The 16639-nt window shown below is 43.4% G+C and overlaps 1 protein-coding gene across 6 annotated transcripts in view; it reads right to left on the reverse strand.

Moving 5' to 3' along the window:
- Positions 1-16639, reverse strand: part of LOC143963018 (long-chain fatty acid transport protein 2-like) — a 252239-nt gene that overhangs the window by 12705 nt on the left and 222895 nt on the right. For all 6 annotated transcript variants that reach the window (XM_077472561.1, XM_077472558.1, XM_077472560.1 and 3 more), the window contains 3 exons: positions 13098-13296; positions 12476-12573; positions 1191-1321 (listed from right to left, as the gene is read on the reverse strand). In XM_077472561.1, the coding sequence (XP_077328687.1) occupies positions 1191-1321; positions 12476-12573; positions 13098-13296 (428 nt within the window). The remainder of the gene's footprint in view (positions 1-1190; positions 1322-12475; positions 12574-13097; positions 13297-16639) is intronic.

A 16639-nucleotide genomic window follows, 5' to 3' on the forward strand; every position in this document is an offset into this window, starting at 1 on the left:
CAATCGTACAAGCAGCAGATTACATTTTCTGGGGCATTCTGTAAACAAACTGTGTTTAGAACTCGTCCAGGTTGCCATATTGCATTGAATTTTACAGAAAATGACAGAACTGCACAGGTTTAAAAGGAAAGACAATTTTTAATAGCATTCAATTACAATAAAGCTTATTTAGCGAATGTATATGCTATTTTTTTGTTTACTTTTTTTGTGGAGTTATCTTTTAAGTACGCACTGTCAGTTAATTGAATCAGTTAAGACCATGTTGCACTTAAAGCCTCTAAACATCCAAATTGCATTTGAAGGCCTCACTGCAGTTGTCAAACATCTCAATTTTTTTTTACTTAAACATTCCTCTATTTTTCTTAAACGTCCCTCTATGTTAGCCTATACATCCATGCTCACATAGGCATTTACAGGTGTTAAGAAGCAGGGGTAGAGGCAGAAATCTGATGGCACCAAAATTGTGTTCAGGAGAGGAGTGCTTGGGCCAGAAAAAGGACACCTAAATGCTAGGCACATTTATCTTTTGAGCGTTTAATTTCAGTGGCCAGAATAAGTTCATATTCTGCCCAGGGACGGGACAAGGGGTGGGCAGGAGGTACGGCTGCCCCTGGCGCAATGGTTTATTGCAGGGGTAGGGGGCACCCTGACCCTAACCCTAAGGGAAAGGGGGATGCAGTTTGGCATCTTTGCCCTGGGCGCTGGGTGACCTTGTCCCGTCACAGATTCTGCCCAATAAAATGTATTAATGCCCAAATGTTTGACGCACCTAAACACATTTGAAAATCGTGGCTTTATTCGCATTTTTAACGCAGCTTTTCTCCTGTCTGGAGAAAGGCGTTCATAAGAGCCTAGTATGCATGGGGCCTTAGGGCCGGTTCACACAGCAGGCGAGGCGAGGCGACTCCGACTTGCCTCGCCGCGACCTGCCGCGGCCTCATCGGCGACTTGCAAATGACTTCTGTATAGAAGTCAATGCAAGTCGCCCCGAGGTCGCCCAAAAGTAGTACAGGAACCTTTTTTCTGAGTCGGAGCGACTCGAGTCGCTCCTCTCAGAACGGTTCCATTGTACAGAACGGGGGCGACTTGCGAGAGCGAGGCGAGGCGAGTCGTGTCGCCTCGCATCACCCGCTGTGTGAACCGGCTCTTAGGGATATTAGTAGATTTCATGCTGTTAAAAAAGTTCTCACCTGTATTCTGATAAAACGAGGTCTGGCATAATTGGGAAGATAGTCTGCAACTTTTGCATATAGTTTTTCACCATCGAATGATCTGCCTTCTTTTAGTGTAACTGATGCCATTCCAATTCTGCCTTCATGATCTGAAAATTATAACAATATATATAATATAACAATCAAATATGCATTACATTTTGTGTACAGTTAGTCACCTTTATCCACTTGAAGATCAAGGTTTTTCTGGCACTTTTTGTTTACAAGTTTAAATCTGTATTTTTTTTCTCTAAAAAATCACTTGGGACACCCAAACATTTTACATTTTTTTTTAGCAGAGACCCTAGGGAATAAAATGGCAACTGTTGCAATTTTTTTTATCACACGGTATTTGCTCAGCAGTTTTTCAAACACAATATTTTTGGAAAAATACACTTTAATGAATAAAAGAAAAAAAAAAAAACACAATATGTTCCCCAATTTCTTTAATAAAATGATGAAAGAGTAAATAGATACCTAACATGTTACATGCATGCTCATGGAAGGCAACACACTACGGTACTTAAAAATCTTTATAGGTGATGTTTTAAACACCTTTAGGATACCTGTTTAGCGTTACAGAGGAGATCTAGCACTAGAATTATTAGGCTCACTCTAATATTCACGTTGATACTGCACAAACATGGAGGGATGGGGGCACTTTAAAAAAAAATTATTCTTATTTATTTTACTTTTACACTGGCCACTTAATTTTTTTTTTTTTAATAACTTTTTTTCATATTATAAGGACTGTAACATCCCTTGTAATAGAAATAAGGATGTCAGGTTCTCTTTATGAAGAGATCTTGGGTCAAAAAGACCCCAAATCTCGTCTTTACTTTTTAAAAGCAAAAGATTAAAAACATTTTTTTTTTCATCTTTTGCTTTAAGAAACCGGACGTCATGACCAGATGTCATGGCATTGCTCCAGTCCTCCAAGGCCATAGAGGTGTTCAAAGAGTATTCACTCTTTGATCGCCTATGGGAGCATCCGGCTGCACCGCCAGATCGTTTCTCAGGCAAACTGACAGAAACAGTAAGCCCGAGAAACACCGGCAAGCGGCGAGAGGGAAAGGGGGGACGTCTGCTCCTGCTGCCTCCAAAAGTGTTCCAGTGGCTCATAAGCCGCTTGTACCAATCTAATGAGAAAGATAGCCACCGGCTGCAAAAAAAACGATACCAGGGTTATACCAAAATATTTTCCAATGTAAGGTGCATCTAAAAAAATTAACAACTAAAAATTGTGCATAGTAGCTGCCCCTTAAACCACTTCAATACATGGCACCAAATACCCTTCTTTCCCCGACCAATTTTCAGCTTTCAGCACTCTCACACTTTGAATGCCAATTACTTAGTCATGCAACACTGTACCCCAACAAAATTTTTATCATTTTTTTATACATTAATTTTTTTTGGTGGCATTAAATCATCACTGGGTTTTTTATTTTTGAGACATAAGGCCCCTTTCACACATGCGGATGATATGTCCGTATTTCATTCATCCGTTTGCGGATGAAATACGGGCATACATTCATCCCTATGGGATAGCGGGTGTCTGCGGATGAACATCCGCAGACACCCGATTTCCTCCGCCTCCGCAACAGTCCGATTCTGCAGACGGAGGAAAATCCTATTTTTCTATCCGTCTGCAGAGCGGATCGGATGAACACGGACACACGGTCCGTGCTCATCCGATCCCCATAGAGGAGAGCGGAGAGCTGACAGGGCGGTCTCCGCACAGTGTGCGGAGACCGCCCTGTCCGCAGCCGGCTCAGCGGGGACAACGGAGCGATCCCCGCTGAGCGAGCGGATCATCACGGGGCGGATCATTACTGATCCGCCCCGTGTGAAAGAGGCCTAAGTCAAAAAAAGAGTGAAACATTTTTTTATGATAAAATTTTGCAAATAAATTATTTTTGTTCATAAATGTGGGCCAAAATCTATACTGCTACACCTCTTTGGTAAAAATAACCCAAATTATTTAGTCTCTGTAAAAGTTATAGGGTCTACAAGCTATGGTGCAAATCATTGAAAATTTATCACACCTGATACACTGATGGCCTATGTCATTTCTTGAGGCCCTGAAATGTCAGTAAAATACAAATACCCCCCAAATGACCCCATTTTGAAAAGTAGACAGTCAAGGGTATTTAGTAAGGGGCTGTGACAGGCGCTCAGGGTCTTGGGTACTCAGATGAACTGTGATGGGTACTCAGATGAACTGTGACAGGTACTCAGGTACTCATCCTCATCACAGATCCACATCTTAGTCTAGAGAGGATTGTTATCATGGATCACGGGTCAAGCAAGGTCCTCTTTTTTGGGGGAGGGGGGGGCAATCAGTGTGATTGGTGTACAGTGTAAGCAGTAACGAGATGTTACCACAATCTTCTCACACACGATCGGTGTGTGAGGAGAAGAACCTGGTAAAATCTCGTTACCACGGTTTGTTGACATTCTGTGACCGGCTGTGATTGGACACAGATGGTCACATGGTAAAGAGCCAATGAAATCGGGGTTGGGCTGTGTCCGGCTGACATAGACAGTGCATGTGACTGGCTGTGATTGGACACAGTTGGTCACGTGGTAAAGAGACACTTTTTATTGGCTCTTTACACGGATCTGGGATGGGCTGTGTCCGAGGGGCACACCACAACCCCGATCACCACGATGATGGCCCCCGGGCCCTGTAGCAGCGGTGAGAAGCCGAGCATGTCATATGACACCGGCCCAGGATGGGAGATCCCATCTGCGGACGTCATATGACTATGGCCCAGCATTGAAGTGGTTAAATGGAATAAATCCACCTGTGGTATAAATAACATTCGTAAAGGTAGGTGCTGACTGATAATGAACAAATACTAAATAATACATTATGTTACATAGGACCTGGAAGTGACATACCCCCGCTTCAAGGTACTTTACACCAAGATGGCGTCTTCAGGAAATCTCCATGACCAAAAAAGGTCTGCCGATCAGCATCTGATCAGCGCTCTCAGCCAATGGCTGAGAATGCTAACTGATGGGCTCTGGGAGGGGTCATAACACAATAGCTGAGCAGGGAGATTGCTGCACTAACATTGGGTAATTAGTACAGTGAATCCTCCTGAGATCTTCAGCCGCTGGATTGAACAAAAAAAAAATGAATAGTGTGCACTAGCCTTAAAATTTTGGAAAAAGCTGGTTTAGTTAAAATGTCATTCATCCCTTGTAGAAAAGTTTTGTACAAATTGTTGCATTAGCCCTGATTCACACTGAATTTGTCTTTTGAAATCGCACTACTTCAGTGTAATTTTAAAGCTGCCGGTCAGTGTGATTTTTTTTTTGTGTGGCTTGCTGACATATGTGTGACTTTATGCACAGATTTCTATGCAATGCACACATGAAATTGACAAAAATAGTGCAGGAACTTTTTCAAAATCAGCGCAAGTTGGAGTCACATCGACTTGAAAGATTCCATAAGCACATGTAGGTTGCGACTTGCCATGCGATTTTAAACTGTCAAGTCACAGGACAAGCGACAAGTGAATTTTTTTTCTAAATTTTATATTGTTTGGAAAAAGGATTTAGCACCATGATCTTTTTCTAAAGTTGGTCCTAAAGTTGAAAAAAGTGGTCAGAAGTTCTCTAACTCCTGTGGGTTTACACATCTGTCAGTTAACCACCTTCAGACCGGACCATTTTGCTGGTAAATGACCAGAGGTCTTTTTACAATTTGGCACTGCGCTGCTTTAACTGGTAATTGCGCGGTCATGCAATGTTGTACCCAAACAAAATTTGCGTCCTTTTATTCCCACAAATAGAGCTTTCTTTTGATGGTATTTGATTGCCTCTGCGATTTTTATTTTTTGCGATATAAACGTAAAAAGACCGCAAATTTTGAAAAAAAATGATATTTTCTACTTTTTGTTATTAGAAAAATCCAATAAACTCAATTTTAGTCATACATTTAGGCCAAAATGTATTCAGCCACATGTCTTTGGTAAAAAAAAAGTCAATAATTGTATATTTATTGGTTTGCGCAAAAGTTGTCACATCTACAAACTAAGGTACGTTTTCTGGAATTTACGCAGCTTTTAGTTTACGACTGCCTATCTCATTTCTTGAGGTGCTAAAATGGCAGGGCAGTACAAAACCCCCCCAAATGACCCCATTTTGGAAAGTAGACACCCTAAGGAAATTGATAAGTGGCATGTTGAGCCCATTGAATATTTTATTTTTTTGCCTCAAGCGATTGAATAATGACAAAAAATATATATTTTTTTTTTTTTACACAAAGTTGTCACTAAATGATATATTGCTCACACATGCTATGGGCATATGTGAAATGACACCCCAAAATAAATTCTGCTGCTTCTCCTGAGTACGGGGATACCACATATGTGGGACTTTTTGGGAGCCTAGCCGCGTACGGGGCCCCGAAACCCAAGCACCGCCTTCAGGCTTTCTAAGGGCGTAAATTTTTGATTTCACTTCTCACTACCTATTACAGTTTTGAAGGCCATAAAATGCCAAGGTGGCACAAAACCCCCACAAATGACCCCATTTTAGAAAGTAGACACCCCAAGCTATTTGCTGAGAGGCATGTTGAGTCCATGGAATATTTTATATTTTGCCACAAGTTGCGGGAAAATTACAAACTTTAATTTTTTTTATTTTTTTTTCACAAAGTTGTCACTAAATGATATATTGCTCACACATGCTATGGGCATATGTGAAATGACACCCCAAAATAAATTCTGCAGCTTCTCCTGAGTACGGGGATACCACATATGTTGGACTTTTTGGGAGCCTAGCCACGTACGGGGCCCCGAAAACCAAGAACCGCCTTCAGGTTTTCTAAGGGCGTAAATATTTGACTTCACTACTCACTACCTATTACAGTTTTGAAGGCCATAAAATGCCAAGATGGCACAAAACCCCCACAAATGACCCCATTTTAGAAAGTAGACACCCCAAGCTATTTGCTGAGAGGCATGTTGAGTCCATGGAATATTTTATATTTTGCCACAAGTTGCGGGAAAATTACAAACTTTTTTTTTTTTTTTTTTTTTCACAAAGTTGTCACTAAATGATATATTGCTCACGCATGCCATGGGCATATGTGAAATGACACCCCAAAATAAATTCTGCTGCTTCTCCTGAGTACGGGGATACCACATATGTGGGACTTTTTGGGAGCCTAGCCGCGTACGGGGCCCCGAAAACCAAGCACCGCCTTCAGGCTTTCTAAGGGCGTTACAGTTTTGAAGGCCATAAAATGCCAAGATGGCACAAACCCCCCCCCCCCCAAATGACCCCATTTTGGAAAGTAGACACCCCTAAATTTAGGGGTACACTAGTGAGACTAGGTAATAAATGGCGGGTGCCCTGAAACTATAAAAAAAATAACTAACCAACCAGCGTCACCTGTAACAGTTATATGGTGATCACTGGTGAAAGGGTTAACTAGGGGGCAATCAGGGGGCTTTATGCGGTAGTATATGGGGGTCCCTGGCGCTATAAAAAGCTGCGGCGAACCTAAATACCTACCTGCCTAACTAGCGTCACCTGTGACACTAATACAGTGAGCAGAAAAACGATCGCTTATTAGGCTGGGTTCACACTGGAGCGATGTGGGAACGCCACGAATGCGCGGCTGGGGTTCCCGCATCACATGCCTCCCGGCGGCAGTTCACACTGCCCTATGCGAACTGCTGGGAGTGTCAGTGAAATGTTAATGACACCCCCAGATCAGTTCGCATATCGCAGTGCGATCTGCAAACTCGGATCGCATGGTGTGAACACCCATGCGATCCGATTCTGCTGCGGACCAAAAAAAGGGTCCCGTGCGAGTTTGCGGCGGGTGCGACACGAATTCAGCCATACTATCTGTATGGCTGAACTCGAATCGCACAGAGATCGGATGTGATTTGCACTGCAGTGCGGTGCGAATCACATCCGTTCTCATAAACCGCTGCAATGTGAACCCAGCCTTAGTGACACTGGCGACGGGGGGTGAACACGGGGTTAAACCTTTATTGGGGGGGTTAGGGGGGTACCTTAGAACTAAAGGGGGCTAACCCTAACTGCCCTAACAGTTATTACAGTCACAAATGACACCCGCCGGGTGATCAGGGGGTTAAACCTTTATTAGGTAATAAATGGCGGGTGCCCTGAAACTATAAAAAAATAACTAACCAACCAGCGTCACCTGTAACAGTTATATGGTGATCACTGGTGAAAGGGTTAACTAGGGGGAAATCAGGGGGCTTTATGCGGTAGTATATGGGGGTCCCTGGCGCTATAAAAAGCTGCGGCGAACCTAAATACCTACCTGCCTAACTAGTGTCACCTGTGACACTAATACAGCGATCAGAAAAATGATCGCTTATTAGGCTGGGTTCACACTGGAGCGATGCGGGAACGCCATGAATCCGCGGCGGGTTCCCGCATCGCATGCCTCCCGGCGGCAGTTCACACTGCCCTATGCGAACTGCTGGGAGTGTCAGTGAAATGTTAATGACACCCCCAGATCAGTTCGCATATCGCAGTGCGATCTGCAAACTCGGATCACATGGTGTGAACACCCATGCGATCCGATTCTGCTGCGGGCCAAAAAAAGGGTCCCGTGCAAATTTGCGGCGGGTGCGGCGGGTGCGACACGAATTCAGCCATACTATCTGTATGGCTGAACTCGAATCGCACAGAGATCGGATGTGATTTGCACTGCAGTGCGGTGCGAATCACATTCGTTCTCATAAACCGCTGCAATGTGAACCCAGCCTTAGTGACACTGGCGAGGGGGGGTGATCACGGGGTTAAACCTTTATTGGGGGGGTTAGGGGGGCACATTAGAACTAAAGGGGGCTAACCCTAACTGCCCTAACAGTTATTACAGTCACAAATGACACCAATGCAAAAAAAAAAAAAAAAAAAAGCAATTGGTGTCACTGTGACTGGGGGGGCAGGGGTAATTGGGGGGTGATCGGGGGGTAAAGGGGGGGTGTGAGTGTGCCTGGCATGTTCTACTGTGTAGTGTAGTGCTTGTGCAACTCACCGATGCTCTCTCCTCGGTGCCGGAACGAAAAATACCAACACGGAGGAGAGAATACATCACTTCCTCTCCTGTGTTTACATTACAGGAGAGGAAGTGATGTCACGGGACATTTTCATTCGTCGGGAGCGATCGCGAGGGGGTGGCCATGAATGAATGGCCGTCCCCTCGTCCGGGATCGCTCCCGAACGAATACCGACCGCCGCAGGCACCGGGCGGGGGCCCGATCGGGCCCCCGACCCGCGGGCAGGCAAGGACGTACATGTAAGCCCTTATGCCTGCCCGTGCCATTCTGTCGACGTACATCGTCGTGCGGCGGTCGGCAAGTGGTTAAGTAACTAGTTTTATGCACTATTCGCTTTATAGAGCATACTGGGAATTTTAGTCCCACAGCATCTTGGAATCTATTGGCTGCCTGTCACTGACATTACAGCCATGTGAGTGATATGCTTTGCCTAGAACATCCATTTCTCCCTCAAGTTTGATATACCTTGCTGGTACTTGGTTGCCTCAATACTTAGGCATTGGGCTATAATATTTTTATCATGAAAAATTGAGTATTAAAAATTCAAACATCTAAAAAATAAGATAATACAAGTATTGCAAAGCATACAACCACAGATCCTGATCTTAGTCTAGAGAGGATTGCTAGCATGGATCAGGAGTCAAGCAAAACAAAGATGGCAGCAAAAAGATTCTGAAAGTAACCAATAGAGATTAAAAATTTTAACATCTAACCTGGGGGTCAGCAACCTGAAGATCACAATCTACAAGTGGATCGCAGACAGGTGACTTTGTAGATCTCGGTCTGGGTTTGCTGACCCGCCTTTCCAGAGCATCAGAGTGCATGGCAGAGGCACTACTTGTAAAGTTGGAGCTGTAGTACGGAGCAAAAGCTGTATATGCTGATGCCTCCTCTGTAGTGCTGACTCCTGTCCCATACAAAGTGATAACAACTGCACCTCTTATACCAGCTAGTGGTCTCCAGAGTGGTGCCAGCAGCAGGAAAGAAGAGATCTTCAAGTCAGTGTAAAGCAATACACTGGGCATAATAGTATAGAGCTGCTTTCACAGCTTTTGCAGTGCAGTGTACCTGCAGCTTTCCTGTTGGTTTTCTGCGCTTAGCCATAGATTTCTATTATATCCTGCAGGTTTGGTGCACTTTCTGAATGCAGGAGTTTTGATGCTCTTTCAGAAAGTGCACCACACCTGCAGGATATAATAGAAGTCTATGGCAAAGAAAGCTAACCCAGGAAAGTCGCAGATGCCTTACTCTGCACCTGCGATACAAGTAAACTGCATTGCATCAGTGTAAAAGCAGCCTTATAGGGGGCTCAGGTCAGGGTTCATTTACATTTGCAGTTTGGGGGTTGGTAAAACTCCATAGGTAAGATGTGTTTATATCACCCTTGCCCCAACCACACCCCCTTTTCCACAGTGGCCAGGGATGTACATATGTCGTAGTATGAGTTATAAGCCCTGTCATGGGTGGTGGGTGTAGCAAGTGAATGAGGCCGCTCTGCAAGTGCCCTGTAACCTTGTGCAGTACAGCAAACAAGGGGTTAAAGCAGGCAGTGTTGTGTTGCTCTCGCACCACCTGCTTTAACCTTTGGACCCCACAAATGCATGCAGTTGGGGGGCAATTGCAAAGTGGCCCCATTTACTTGAATGGGTCAGAATTGGCAGGCGGTAGCACCCACCAAAAGCAACAGGAGGCTTAATTCCTGTTGCAACATGCGTACGCCTTTGGCTGCTGTCTCAGCAGCTAAAGGAGGTAGAGAATCCACGAGTCAACCGCAGGGTTCTACCACCCCCCAGCTTTATGTGTGAACAAGCCCTAAGGGTTCCTCTGATGAATGCAAGTAAGGGCCATTTCACAGGTGCAGCAGACACTGCTGATCCCCTGAAAAGTGATCCGAATATGTTTGACAGGTGGTGAGGAGGTGATATGTTGCCTCTTTACCCCCTTCACCACCCGTGATTGCCATGCAATGCACACGATTGCAGCATGGTAGTATGGCAATTACAGGTTTATCCAAATACTGTAAAAACGAAAAATACAAAAATATCGCGCTTGGGGTAAACCTAAAAGCTGCAACTAAAAACCATCTAACATCAAGGTATGGATAAACTCAGAAAAAATTGTATATATAAAGTTGCGCTAAAATTACATGAAAAATTAAAGTGAGAAATCTAATGCAAATCATTAAAATTACAAATCAAAAAACATCCTGTGTAAAGTTCAATCCAGAAAGAAGGAGTCTTTTGTAATCAGGGACTCTCTGTTTCCAAGAAAAACCAATGAATAGGGAAATCGATCCTTTTTACGATTTCAGTGTAATCTTCTTACAAATCCAGAGCTGAAAAAGGTTTGACTCTTACCGCAATGGGTGGACTCCAAATCAACGGAGTCGTTAGCGCGAGCAGACAGCCCTCTGCAGGGTTCTTTTTCGTGTAATCCGTTCCGGTGTGCTACTAGACGCATGGATGGATGCGGATCATTCGGAAGTAACCAGCCTAGATTGAAACGATTCCGTACGTCCTACTTCCTCTCTCGATCACCGTAGAAAGTGGCTATCCGATCTCCCTGTACGTCTGGAGTTTTTATAGCTCCCCAGCGAATCGTCCGATGTCAAGGTTTTTCAATACGCAAACCCTTTACCAGAGGAGTCCGTTCCACATAAACCAGAGTCTTTTATTCTAAATGCCCCAAACAAGCTTCCTCCCTGAAGGTGATTCCAGGAATCGCTGTATTTGCATCCACACCACACCTAACCACCTAGGTGGGGGTAGGGAGGACCAATCAGAGAGCCCACTGGCCTACAAGTGGTGACAGTGTTAGAGAGTCCACCCACAGCAGAAAGGGTGCCAACTATTGGGGGAGCAAAGGCACCTGTCAAGTTTAGTAATCCGCTCACGTCGGGGTTCAACAATCGTAAAAATGATCGATTTCCCTATTCATTGGTTTTTCTTGGAAACAGAGATCCCTGATTACAAAAGACTCCTTCTTTCTTGATTGAACTTTACACAGGATGTTTTTTGATTTGTAATTTTAATGATTTGCATTAGATTTCTCACTTTCATTTTTCATGTAATTTTAGCGCAACTTTATATATACAATTACAGGTTTATATCAGGTGTGAGGAGGCGAAACTGTGCCCGGTGATCCTTGATTTCTCCCATGTTGTTCAGGTAGATCTCCACCTCTTTAAAGCGGAGGTCCACCCTAAAATGGACCTCCGCTCATCGGAATCCCCCCCCCCTCCGGCGCCACAATCGGCACCTTTCAGGGGGGAGGGGGGTGCAGTTACCTGGATAATCCAGGTAACTGCACCCACTTCCGGGCTAGCTCTCTGCGGAAAGGGGCGTACGTTACGCCCCTTTCCGCAAGCGCCCGCCCCCTTCAGCAAGTGCCCCGCTGCCTGCTGGGAAACACACAGCTCCCAGAGGCAGCGGGGACCGTCCGGATTGCGCCGCGCGGCTCGCGCATGCGCAGTAGGGAACCGGGAAATGAAGCCGAAAGGCTCCATTTCCTGATTCCCATACCCAAGATGGCGGCGGCACGAGCGAGTGATCGGCTTCGGGTGCCGACATCGCGGGAGCGCTGGACAGGTAAGTGTCACTATTTAAAAGTCAGCAGCTGCAGTATTTGTAGCTGCTGGCTTTAAAAAAAAAAAAAAAACGCGGAGTCCCGGTGGACTCCCGCTTTAAGGTTGTCTTCGCCTAATTTAGCCAATGTGCAGCAAAGAGTTATGAAGTTTTTAGTAAGGTTTCATGCTTTTAAGTGGCATTATATATATATATATATATATATATATATATATATATATATATATATATATATATATATATATATATATATATATATATATACCCTGTTTCCCCTAAAATAAGACCTAGCATGAGTGTCGGTGATGGCTGCAATATAAGCCCTACCCCCCAAATAAACCCCACCCTCTTTCCCCGAAAATAATTATATTGCAACTATCGTCGACAATCACGCTAGGTCTCATTTTAGGGGAAACATATATATATATATACACACACACATATATACATATATATATATATATATATATATATATATATATATATATATATATATATATATATATATATATATATATATATAATACACATGGCATATTGGTATAATAAAACCTACACATAAGGTATGGCCAGAAAAAGGATGATCAAGTCTTAATTAAAATGTACACAACACACTTACAAGGCACTGGAACTCCAAAGACATTACACTGTTCAATGAAGTCCACCGCTGATACAATATTTTCCACTTCAGTAGTAGCTACATTTTCCCCTTTCCATCTGAAAAAAAAAATGGGCTCACGTTTAAGAAATGATTTCAGCAGTGGTGATTTATGTAGCATATTTAATCATTTTTAATATTTTAGAAAGGTTTATTTTTGTAACCCTTGTAGAACGCCAGGGACTGCAATTGGTATTGTCCTTAATTTTGCAAGTAAAGTCTAATTCAATTAAGTATGTTTGTTTTCCTTCCTAATAGCAAAGAATAAAAAAACACATCTTGAGAAATAAAAAAAATAATATTATTAATAGTATTAACATGAATTTATATTGATTATGCATACTGAAAAATTATTTGTACCCATGTCCAGATGGATGACCAAAACCTAGTCGCAATGTGGTTGCTAAAAATTTAGGGACGAATACCTTTTAATGAATCTAAAATTCTGCTACATAAAACTTGTGGTAAAAAAAGACTTATGGTAAAAAAAAAGGGGATACATGACATTGTTAAAAAATGTACAAAAGGCTGCATTTGAGCCTACACAATGTTCTATGAGTATAGGCAATGAGAGAGAGCTTACCGAAATGTGTCTCCTATTCGATCATGAAAGTAGATAAAACCCTCTTTGTCAACCACGACCAAATCTCCACTGTTGAAGTACATGTCTCCCTTTCTTAATACATTTTGAATTATCTTTTTCTTAGTTTGAGACTCATTTCCTGCATACCCACTAAAAGGGTTACTTTTGATAATTTTTGCAATAGCTAGACCAGGCTCACCTGAAACAACCACAAAATATATAAAACACTGATCTTTACTAAGTAACAATGTAAAATAAAGTTAAAATCAAATAAAAAAAATAAAAAACATCCACTATACAGTATACCATATCTTCACTACAAATAAAATGCTGCAACTACAGAAACACTTGTTTATATGCAAGAAATCCACTGAGCACCTTACTGCCTGTAAGCTGACAACATAGTTTTCCTGCTCTGAAATCTCAAACATTGTTTTCAGCCTAGCCTGAGTTCAGCTCCCCTCTATATTATGAGTCCAAGCACACTTTCAGTTTTAGCCCTTGTACACACGGTTGGAGAATCCGTCGGAATGTGTCCTATCGGACCGTTTTGTCAGATAATCCGACTGTGTGTGGTATGCATTGGACTGTTTCCGTCGGAATATCCGTCTGACCAAATTTTCCAACTTGCTGGAAATATTTTCCGACAAACTGGTCCGATCGGACATACTCCGATCATGTGTAGAGAATTCCGATCGGACCAAGTGCCACGCATGCTCAGATCAAATTCCTACATCAAAGCTATTGGCTACTAGCCTGAACGTAGTCCCATCATAACGAAATTACGTCATCACGTTCTGAACGATCGGATTTTCCGACAACTTTGTCCGACCGTGTGTATGCAACAGTTTCGGACAAGTTCCGTCGGACAAAATCCGACGGATTTGGTTGTCGGAATCTCCGACCGTGTGTACAAGGGCTTAGGATGACAATGCTGTTCTTCCATATACCGTATACAGTAGAGGAAGAAAGTGTGCTACTCTCAAGATTACTTGGTGAAAATAAGTAAAATATTGTAAAAAAAAAAGAAAAAAAAGATTAATGCAGCTATCACATCTAAGGACCGATAAGCTGCAATAGATTTTGTTATTAGTTTTAGATACACATTAAAATACATATTTAAAGGAATAAGTGCAATCTAACACTGACATATTTCAGCTGTATTTACCAGCCTAGATTCCTTGATTGCATGAAAGCTGAAGAAGTCAGTCAGACTATAGAGGTAGGAAGCTTTTTTGATAATTATGATTATTATTAACTTTGTAATTATTACATTACTATTTGCCTCCTTCATACTCGGTTAAGCCATGCTCTGCAACTTGCATTCCTAAGATCACACTTTTACCTTATTTTGACCAGACTTCCTCAACCTTTTCCCCCCAGATGAACCCTTAACATTTTCAGGCCTTAGGGTTATATATTTGTAGCACCCTCTAGTGCTAAACTAATGTAGGTAAATTATTTTTTGTGACTCATGGTAGTTGTGCGAGTCCGTAAATGGGTCGGGTTATTCTAGGTCAGGCTGGAGTGCTCTACAGGGCAGGGCTCTGATACCTCCTCCTCATTCTAGAAGCTTGAAGAAGCTTTTGGAAGCTAGTGGGCTGAGGCCAGGATATCCTGATCTGCATACATAAGGGAATTTTGCCAACCCCCCAGGCAGAAGGTCCTGGCAGGATGGCTGGAAAAGCCCTTAAATTTGGTGAAGCCTGGCCAGCATGGGAGTCAAGTAGAAGATGGAGTAAGGAAGCTGTGTCGTTTAGCTTGGGAGGGGACCCTGAGGGGGGCTATGCCGCCAGGCTGGGAGCTGAGAAAGGAAGAAGTACAGAGGGATCTCTACTATTCCATTGTCTGGGTTGGAAGACACCCTGGCTTGCGGAAAAGAACCTGTACAGAAGGAGGCCTGAACAGTTCTGAGGCAGCAGGATTTTCAGGGACAGTGTGAGTACTTCTACATTCCCCAGGGCCAGAAAGGGTTAACGCCACCAGATGTAATATCAAGCAGTTTTTTTCTGGGACTGTGCTAGCAAACTGTCACTCAATCCCTTGTCCTGAGACATTTCACTAAGCAGCCAGGTGGCCTGGTATTTTTAAGAAAGGGGACAGAGATCCTGCAAATGAGATTCTGCTAAAGTTATACTCTGGGGAAACAGCTCCTGTAAAGGGAAATTTCTTTGCCAAGTTCATATAGACTGTTGCTGTTTCAAAAAGAATACAGTCAAATGTATGTCCATTTTCTAGATCACATAGTTTTTCAAGTTAAATTGGGCATCCCATCAATCCCACACCCTATATGGAAACCAATCAGCTTCTACATTTTATTGTAATACCTTAACTGAACAATCTGAAGCTAGAAGCTGATTGGCTGCTATACACAGCTGCACCAGATTCTGACTGCACACGTTTTAGTAAATTTCTCTCTCCCTCGCTATAGTTATACACAGTGTATATAGTATACACTATTTATATATATATATATATATATATATATATATATATATATATATATATATATATATATATATCTCTCATTAGGCCTCAGGGGCCATGGGACTTTGCTACATTTGGCGCCCAATGTGAAGCAAAAGCATTATTCCTGCAGTAGTCGCCCATAGCAACAAGCTAAGGCTACATCAGGATTTTGTCTGGCTCCATGGGAAAGTGGCAAGTAACAGATTTACTTTGTATAGACTGTGTTATTGTGCATTCCAACAATGTGGGGAAGAACCAGCATGTCTCCTTGCTCATGGGAGAGTCTAAACCTGGTCTTTTGACACTTTACGCTAGTGCTGCAAGGATTAAAACAGACTCCATTAAAGTTTTGGTGCGCCACAAAAAGAAAGAGGCGGGCGCTGAAGTTCCCAGAAAGTATCTGGACTTATCCTTAGGCAGGGGGAGGAGCCCCTGCTCTGCAGAGGAGGATAAGGAAGTGCTGCCATGTGTGCCGAGGTGTGGGTTGGAGAAGATGGCGCAGTTTGGAAGTACCATTGCAGATTGGAAGATGTATGCTCCAGGTGTTGGCCTTGGTCTAGGTGAGTCCAAGGGTACTCTGACACCGGAGTGTGGTATACACTGAAGGGCAAGCTTGCCCTGTACGTGGCTGGAGGCTATGAGGCCTTGGGACTGATCTGCGATAAGTGTTCCAGCTTGGCCATGCATCTGCAGCCTTGGATCGTCTGTGGACACTGTGGGGAAACCCTGCTTGAGGCAGTTTCACCAGCCCAACCTCCATGGGCACGGCAAGCGGACTGGGAACAAGAATGTCGCCGTCCCGGCTGGGAGCGGCATTGAGAGTCCACCTGTTATCATCTGGCTTGTGAAGAAAGCTGCTCCCACCTACTCTCCTTGATGACGGAACCACCGGGGAAAAGGATGCAGAAATCGGTTAAGCTTGCAATAGGTGAAAGTGGTATTCCAGTGGGGGAGGTGATACCTGTGGCCATCGAGGTAGACAACGTGGTTGTGCCAAATGAAGTCAGCTCTACGCACAACTATCTCCCGGCTGAAGAGTGCTCTACCATCTCTAATTCGAATATCTCATCCGA

This window comes from Lithobates pipiens, unplaced genomic scaffold (assembly GCF_037356315.1).
Source record: "Lithobates pipiens isolate NorthernLeopardFrog02 unplaced genomic scaffold, aLitPip1_a1.2 Scaffold_8, whole genome shotgun sequence".
NCBI classification, from domain to species: Eukaryota; Metazoa; Chordata; class Amphibia; order Anura; family Ranidae; genus Lithobates; species Lithobates pipiens.